The sequence below is a fragment of the Cylas formicarius genome, unplaced genomic scaffold (genome assembly GCF_029955315.1).
Source record: "Cylas formicarius isolate icCylForm1 unplaced genomic scaffold, icCylForm1.1 PGA_scaffold_7__23_contigs__length_41026272, whole genome shotgun sequence".
Lineage (NCBI taxonomy): Eukaryota > Metazoa > Arthropoda > Insecta > Coleoptera > Brentidae > Cylas > Cylas formicarius.
Genome location: NW_026844352.1, coordinates 25,225,227 through 25,234,157, shown reverse-complemented (window position 1 = coordinate 25,234,157; position 8,931 = coordinate 25,225,227). Strand labels below are relative to the sequence as shown.

Sequence of the window (8,931 nt, the reverse complement as noted above, 5' to 3'; positions counted from 1 at the left end):
GCTTTTGTACGTGCAGAAACATCAACTATGTTGTCGTGAACAATTTCTTAAAATAGTTTAGCTTCAATACACAGTAGGTCTAAAACATTAAGTCTGTCTTGGCCCATACTTTCGAGTTAATATGGTTTTACCCTATTCAAGGTGGAAAAAGATCTTTCTCCTCAACACTTTGTAGCGCGAATATTCAAAAAAATCCGTAGTGCAATGCCTACATGCCGTGTTTAATAGCGAATCTTCGAGCTGATAGTGTTAATGAATACAATAATTCCCTAAAGTTTCTTCCAAATAATCAAGATACTTAGTAAATAACTCATCTGCACGAATTTTCAATTCATTAGTCTCTATATCAGACAAAAAAGTTAAAATTTTCGTAAAGTTTATCCTAAGCACTTCCACGTCCTGCCAATTGCACATTTTAAGTATCTAAAATTCAATTATAAACGTTGTTTGGAATATTTTCTTCTACATATAAAGGTGTTCTTTCATAATAATTTTGAACTGCATATAGTGCTTTGGCATTTTCTTGTAAAAATAATGACAAATAAGTATACATTTGTATCACAGATAACAAAGCATCAAAATCTGTGACAATGCATTAAAACGATCCAAAATGGCATTGCAAACAATGACTTGAATTGCCGCTTATAGATGTTGTAATTTTTGATGCAGCCCCCAAGTTTTAGATCGCGTTGTGGGTCTTTCATCCTTGTTTTCAGCTATAAATTCTAGTGCGACAATTACTCCAAGCCGCTTCTTTTCTAATGCGTAGCATGCATCATATCGAGCAGCCAACGAGTTTGGGAAGGGCTTCTAAGTCTTAAATTTGTCTGCTATAACAAGCAATGTAAAGAAAATAATAAAGTTCCAGCAAAGATTCTGCTCCACAAGTTCCTATTAAATTTAACGAATGAGCAGCACAAGGAAAATATTCTGCTAATGGATTAAATATTTTTATCTACAACCATTTAATAATAGACGCATAATACTTCTGACAGTGAGAGTATTATGCTACGCATAATACAACAAGTGTAATTATATCATAAAAAAACAAGTGTAATTATATCATAAAACAACAAGTGTAATAAAATATTCTGGAATTCTTATTAATCCGGGCTTCAATTAATCGGCGCAGAATTCACACATTTCATTTATTATTTTTATGAAAATTTACTATAAAGTTACCCATATTAAAGTCATACACACGTTACCAATTCAATTCTATTATTCAAAAACAGTTCAAAAAATACAAACCAATATGACAATAATTAAAAAGAATTAGTAGGCCGTGCAGGCTAAATCTGACAGCGCGCAGCGGGTATCCATAGCGACAGCTTACCCGACGCGACGCTCATCGTGAATACAAACATTTTCTTTCATGAAATAATAATTGTAAAGTAAATAATATTCATATAGAGAAGCTTTAAAATTTCGCCTTGCAATTAAAACATAAGATTTAATAAAAATGGATTCTGAAAACGAAGTACTAACACCCCCGGAAATTCGAGCGGCAGCGGAAGCTGCGTCTCTGGATTTACTTCCCAAGAAATCAAGAAACAATTATGAAATTGCCTACAACAATTTCATGGATTGGCGATCAAGAAACAAGGCCACCTCCTTCTCTGAAGATACATTATTAGTGTATTTCAAAGAATTGGCTAAAAAGTATAAGTCGTCCTCCTTGTGGACGTTTTATTCCATGCTGAAAAGCACACTTTATATTAAACACAATGTCAAGATCGACCACTACGCGAAGCTACATGCTTTATTAAAAAGACAATCAGAAGGCTATCAACCCAAAAAATCTAAGGCATTTACCGGACAGGAAATAAATAAATTTATTTATGAAGCTCCTGATACAAAATATTTGGCTACAAAGGTAAGGAATGATAAGACGTTACATACCTACGGTATTTACCAAGAGGTGTTAATTTTTTAGGTTGCATTAATTATGGGAGTGATGGGTGCATGCCGCTCAAATGAACTACATGCAATGAAAATACAACACGTTACATTTTATGAAGGTTGCACTAGAGTAATAGTTCCCGTTACGAAGACCAAGATCCCTAGGAATTTTACTATTACTGAGAAGTTCCATGATATTGTTAAAAAATATGCAAATCTGAGACTGCCAAATGCATCAGATTCTTTTTTTATGAATTTTCAAAATGGAAAATGCACAAAACAAGTTATCGGCATTAACAAGTTTGCCAAAATGGGCAGAGAAATTGCAAGTTTCTTACAAATCAAAAACCCAGAAAGATATACCGGGCACTGTCTACGACGATCTTCAGCCACATTGTATGTCGACGCAGGGGCAAGTATGACAGCTCTGAAGCGCCACGGAGGCTGGAAGTCGGCTTCTGTAGCTGAAGGCTATATTGCAGACTCGCAGAAGAACAAGACCGATGCAGCTACTAAAATATTAAGTCAAATCAACCCTAATTGTAATATTAATAACAGTACTTTTGTTTCTACCCCCTCACAATATCCAGGTATGTCTACTATTACGAGCGAATCTTCTCATAACACTTTTTCGATTAGTAAAGACACCACGGACATTAGTATTGGTACTACACCAACTACGATGAATTTCAATAACTGCCCTAATATAACAATCAATTTTATGAAATAGACAGAGTAATACATAATGATCCTATTAAGCGTCAATTTAAAAATAATTGTGTGCTGAAGTGTAAATGTTAATTAAATATTATTAAACTTATTAAATGTTCAATCCAGGACTTTCATTGAATTTATTCCTTATTACATCACAACTCATAACACATAAACATATAACATAAACAGCATACATAAACAGTAACCAGTGTTGATATTGAGTGAATGGTAGAATCTAAAAATGTATGATATTATGTTCCATTTCATATAAAGCAAGTTAACATCCACTTCCGGCCTAACCGGAAGTGCCACCATCTTGAGAATATTCTAGCTGAATTGCTCTGCCATCAGCATTAGCTTCCTACCGAATTTTCAGGTTTCTCCCATGTATAGTTTTTTTTCACAATAAAATAACACATTTCAATTCCGGTGAGGTACCCTATATAAGTGGATGGTTGTAGATAAAGTATAGTATTTGACTCGAGTATTATGGACCATAATAAACTCAGATGATTATAACACTCGCCGCAAGCGGCTCGTTTTATAAATCATCCTCGTTTATTATGGCCTTCATAATACGCTCGTTAAATAATATACTATTATTGGTGCCTGCACATATTACTTGCATTATCATAAGATTGGCCAAGACAATTCATTATATTCAAAGCATTATTCTCAAGAGATTTTAACAGAGCATCTTCAAAATCTTTAGCCATTTGGAATAAAATCTAGAAATCTTTCGACAATTTCAGCATTGTCACGTACATAACTAATAATTATTATCTTGATAATTTTTATAAAACTTCTAGATTCCTCCCGCGGAGCAAGTGTTTAATAAACGAGATACTTAAAAAGTTTACCGAACATGATGCACAATATACTTTTTCTACGACCGTTGGTTTTTGGATACATTTTTTCAAAACAACATGAATACATTCACTGACATAACCGTCAGGCTTGAGAAAAGTCAAAATGGAAGCTGTGGGTAATATTTCCGAAAACATCCTGTTGCTGCCAAACCCGTGCGGTAATATCCCCAAAAAGGCCGAAATGTCCGAAGTGGCTTGGATCAGTGGGAAATGAAACTGACGTAGTAAAGTGATGCTTTCCGCACGCTAGATCGGTGTGCAATAAGGCATTTTACAGACGGGAGTAGAAAAACTAAATTTACTAATAAAGAAATATCCGATAAGTAGACCCCCCTGTTCCGCCCCCGGGGGTGAAATATCATAGAGGTACCGCTCGATTTTTCCAAACCTTCTTCCTTTCATGGATTTCTTAGGAGTTTTGGGAACAGGAAAAAGTCGGAGGGGGCCCTATCCGGTGAATATGGTGGCTGAAGCATGATTGTGGTTTTGTTTTTGGGCACAAAGTTAAACACAAGCAACGATGAGTTTGCATGATTGATGTACTACGCAACGGTAATCAAAGAAAACAGTAGGCAAAACCTTGACATTTGATAACCATATACCCATGATTCGTCAGCAGTCATGACCTTTTTGAGCATATCAGGATCATAAATGACGTTGTTTAACAGCTCTGCAGCGATGCTTCTTTGACGGTCCTTTTGTTCAAAATTAAGCAATTCCGGAACAAATTTTGCTTCTTCAAGTTTCTGAACTCCAAGAAATCTGCCCCATCTGTCATTATGCGAAAAGTTATGAGTTCAAATCATAAATAAAGTAATTATTGAAAATTGTTTGCATTTATACATATAAGGCAACCAACGTAACGAAATTACTTTAGAAGACAAATTTTCAGTGAACTCGACATTACTTCTTTAACTTGATAAAAATTCGAAAAAACTTCCGAAAGTTATTACTTAGAGAAATATTTGCACCACATTCAGTACTTGTCGCGCCAATTTGTCAAAACGGAAAGACGAGTAATTTTTCCTTTGAAACAGAAAATTCACGCGACTTTTATTATTCTTCAAACAAAATTTTCTCTCCAAACGTTTGTAGCAATTTCTCGTATACATTCGCCTAACCTATGAATATTTATTATGCAATCAAAAAACCTTTATAGCTGTCACTCGCATAGTGTCTATATATCAGTTTTATTGGGCGAATTGCGAGCAAGAAACAGAAACTGTGGAAAACGCGATAAGAATAGCTAAAGAAAAGTGCTGTGCTATTCTGGGGTTTCCTTTTTAAAGATAAATCACTAAAATCTACATTTTCCTGTTCCTTGCTTTGAACCCCGATATAATTTATATCGACTCTGATATATTTCTCGATTGAGCAATAGGAAAAGGGCTGCGTGGTAACGCAGAGCGATTTAGAAACAATAAAATATCGTCCGTTTTTAAATATAGAATTACGACAATCACGGCACAGCCATAATTTTGGATTTGAAGACATTTTAATAATAACAGCGAATTTCCACATTGCTAATCATGTCATGCTATTTGTTTTCACTTCCTCCTTGAGTAAAATGAATGCAGTGCAAAGCAAGTTTATTTAAACATTTGAATTTTTACACAAAGATACGAATTTAAGGAAACATTTATATCAATTTAATTTATATATTAATAATATTTAATTTAAAACTAAACTTGCAAGGAACCGTCAAGTGATACCATAGCACAGCGATACTAAATTAGCAAACAATATGGCTTAATTGGATTGTTTTATTCTCTTTTCTAAAGAGAGTTGGTACTTTTACTGTTAAGATCTGAGTTTATCTGAACTGATTATGGGTTCTTAAATGTTTGTATGCAGTTTTCCATAACAAATTATCTGGAACAACCGTCAATTGTATTTCTTCCGATTGGTCCTTTTCTTTCCCTTCAAAATGTAAATCATAGGAGACATTGTGTAATTATTGTGTTCAAGATAAAAGTACCTCTTTAGTTTAGAATTGGAGTTGGAGGTGATGAGAATAAACAAAAAATTGAAGTTAAGGAATATATTTCTAACTAAAAATATGATTAGAAGGATCGCAAAAAATATCAAAACTGGTAGAAAAATCGGCCAATTTCAATTCGGTGCTACATCAAAAAAATTACTTGAAATTTATCAGTGATATCTCATTAACTCCAGTACACTTCTTCATAACCTATAACTAGAGAAAATTGATCCAGTGAACTATCCCCTACTCTGAAATAACCAATTAGGCACTTATCAAGCGTCCGCAAAGTTTCACTTTTTTAAATGCTATCGCAAGACACTATGGACATTTCCGGTATTTTAGTCACAGACTGAGACCGATCAGAGGTTTTTTGATGCTATCGAGCGCTTAATCAAGCTGATGCTTCAAAGTGGCAAGCATGATTGGTGAATAATTGGTATTTTACATCAAAAATTTCCCAAAATTGTGTTGAAATTTTAATTAATTAATTAATTATCCTTTAAAACAAGGTCGACAATATTGCGTTGCACTAATTACTAATGATATGTCAATGCTTTATCAACACACATTGATGTTCCAAACTTCTTGCATATGTGGTACATTAGACCGCCAAGTGAAGCTTATTATGAAATGACTTTAGTTACCTCCCGAAATTAATGTAGAGAACTTTATGGAAACTTTCCCAAGAACGGCCCTTTGACACCGAAGGTTTGTCGTAGTTAATGGGAACAGTAATTGCAATATATACACTTAGACTTACTTTGGGGATTTTCGGAATTTATATGGTTAACCATACCGACGGACTGTTGGAAATTCCCCACTTGCGTCCAGTAAGTAGTTAAAATATTTTTTCTACTCCCTTCTGTAAAATATGAAATTATACACCAATCTAGTACGCTGAAAGCGTCACTTTACTACGTCAGTTTCGTTTCCCACGAATCCGAGCCACTTCGAACATTTCCGGGATTTTACCGCACGGGTTTGGCAGCAATCGGATGTTTTCAGAGATATTTCCCACGCCTTGAATTTTGGCGTTTGTACCCAAAAATTAACTGTCATAGAAAAAGTACAATATGCAACACGTTCGATAATAATATATTATGCAACAAGTGCGGTAAACGGCATTTGACTCACGAGTTTATTTGACACAAGCGGAGCGAGTTTTTAATAAATGAGTGAGTTAAAAAGATTACCGAACGTGTTGCTTACTATACTTTTTCTACCACCGTTAGTTTTTGGATACATTTTCGCAAAACAACACGAATACATTCACTGACATGACCGTCATAATTGACAAACGTCAAAATTCAAAGCGTGGGAAATATCTTCGAAAATATCCGATTGCTCCCAAATCAGTGCGGTAAAATCCCGGAAATGTCCGAAGTGGCTCGGATTCGTGGGAAACGAAACCGACGTGGTAAAATGACACTTCCCGCACGCTAGAGCGGAGGGTAATTAGATATTTTACAGACGGGAGTAGAAAAACTTTTTAAGTCACTCGTTTATTAAACACCCGCTCCGCTCGTGAGTCAAATGCCGCTTGCCGCACTTGTATAATATGCTATTTACACACAGTGATAAACATATGGCAATTTTTCTCTTCTGATATAAGTAGTTGCAATAAAGCGCAGACAACTAATACAAAACGGCGAGTCTATAAGGTTACTAACAAGGTTATTTACAAAAGGAGTATCAGCGATATTTGATAATTTTCAGTTTATAGAATACCAAGTTAGAATAATAAGAAAATTAACGTTCTGTAATGGGCTGTTAAACCTATAAATGACTGTTTTGGTAAATCTTTTTTGAACTCTTCCAATTCTAGCCTCATATTTCGCGTATTGAGGACTGCACACCGAAGAATATTCAAGAACCAGTCTCACAATAGAGTTATATAGTTAATTTTTGGGCATTTCATTTATGAGAGTGTCAAGGTAGTTGAGCAATACATCATTTTGAAGCTCTAGTAAGCTATCTGGGAGAAAGTCAGATTTTTTTTAGATTCCAAAATAAATATAACAAACTCTTGGGTATTTCATTATGGGGGTAGTTTTATATCTTCCCGACGGTTTTTTAATGGTCTGATTGAATCTCTGGGACAACCTCAGATTTCTTCGAGATTGCGAAATAGTAATTAAATTAATTTATTTTTTATGGCGATCCAAGTATAAAAGGGGATATGGTTTTTGGGAGTTCCCTTACAAAATTTCCGTGCTTACTTATCCAGCATATCCACAGGAATATGTTGTTTTAATTAAGATAAGTCACTGTAACTGTCACTGGTCCACTGTAATATGTGCTAATCCGAATCCAAATCCAATTCTAACTACAGCCACATTCTTGACAAAGAAGTCCAACGTTGCCAACTTATCACGAGGTGCTGCTGACCTATTAAAGCGAATCCCGGTTTGACAGAGAGAGCAGATGATATAGGGGTTTTAATCAGACAATCTTGGGGCGAGAAACAAATAGTCGACAGATGTAGTTGTACAATTTATATCATTTGGTGGCAGTTTCTTCCAAAAATTGTTTACAAATTTGTTTACTTCTAATATTAAAAACTCCGTAATTGCATAATTACAATTACTTTAATTTTAAAAAATGCACTGTTTAAATTGTTTTAATTATTTCATTAACGTCAAGGGAATATTTATTATGCTCCAATAAATATTAGGTACGCCCTTTCACGAAAAGGATAAAAACTTTAAAAAGTTATATTATATTACTATACTATTATAACTTGGATCAGTTAAACTTTTATTGCATTAATAATTCATGTGTTATAGTCCAGTCAAAAATATTTTTATTTACTACGAGCCAACTCCTCTTTGTCATCTTTTGTACTTCCATTTATTGTTTCTTCGACTCGTCTTAAAACATGCGACAACTCTTTCGACCATTATTTTCTAAAATTTTAAGCTTTGATTTAATAATTGTAATTGGTTTAGTTATAGTGCAATAATATTCGAAGCTTTGCAGAAAATAAAATTTAGACACACGTAAATTGTCATGTACGAAAATAACATATTTTAAACGAATGCATATAAACCTTGCATTCAATTAATGTAATGGTAATGAGAATAGCCATCTAAAATTCCAACTACGAAAATACCAACAGCTGCGACCAGATAGAAACTGGGGCATTATTTTTGCCTGAAATTTGCATATAACAATCGGTAGAAGTTACGCCGTCGTTAGTACTTTAGCAGATCGTTTGCGCCAAACGAAAACGATTCAGATTCAGATCATCAATTTTTCCTATTTCATCGGAGAAACTTTATTGGCAAGCAAGTTCAAAATTAAAACCATACCTAAAAATACAAATGTACGGGGTGGCCAATATAACGTAACCCTATACATTATCTCAGAATATACAGGATGTACGAAGAAATCTTAAATACAAAAGTTTGAAACGAAGTTATATTTTATTGTATTTTTGCATATACATCCCTCAGTGTTGCT

General features: G+C 34.3%; 1 protein-coding gene across 1 annotated transcript; it reads left to right on the top strand.

Annotated features, from left to right (window-relative positions):
• The first annotated feature begins 1,462 nt into the window (after nt 1–1,462).
• Nucleotides 1,463–2,632, top strand: LOC132704765 (uncharacterized). Its single transcript, XM_060674993.1, has 2 exons — nt 1,463–1,876; nt 1,937–2,632. The coding sequence occupies exons 1-2, from the start codon at nt 1,463–1,465 to the stop codon at nt 2,630–2,632; spliced, it is 1,110 nt and encodes a 369-aa protein (XP_060530976.1).
• Nucleotides 2,633–8,931: the final 6,299 nt, after the last annotated feature.

Bases quoted from the DNA above. Each gene is read 5' to 3' on its own strand.
- LOC132704765 (XM_060674993.1), top strand. From the start codon at position 1,463: ATGGATTCTGAAAACGAAGTACTAACACCCCCGGAAATTCGAGCGGCA. The intron at 1,877-1,936 runs GTAAGGAATGAT...TTAATTTTTTAG, and splicing joins CAAAATATTTGGCTACAAAG to GTTGCATTAATTATGGGAGT.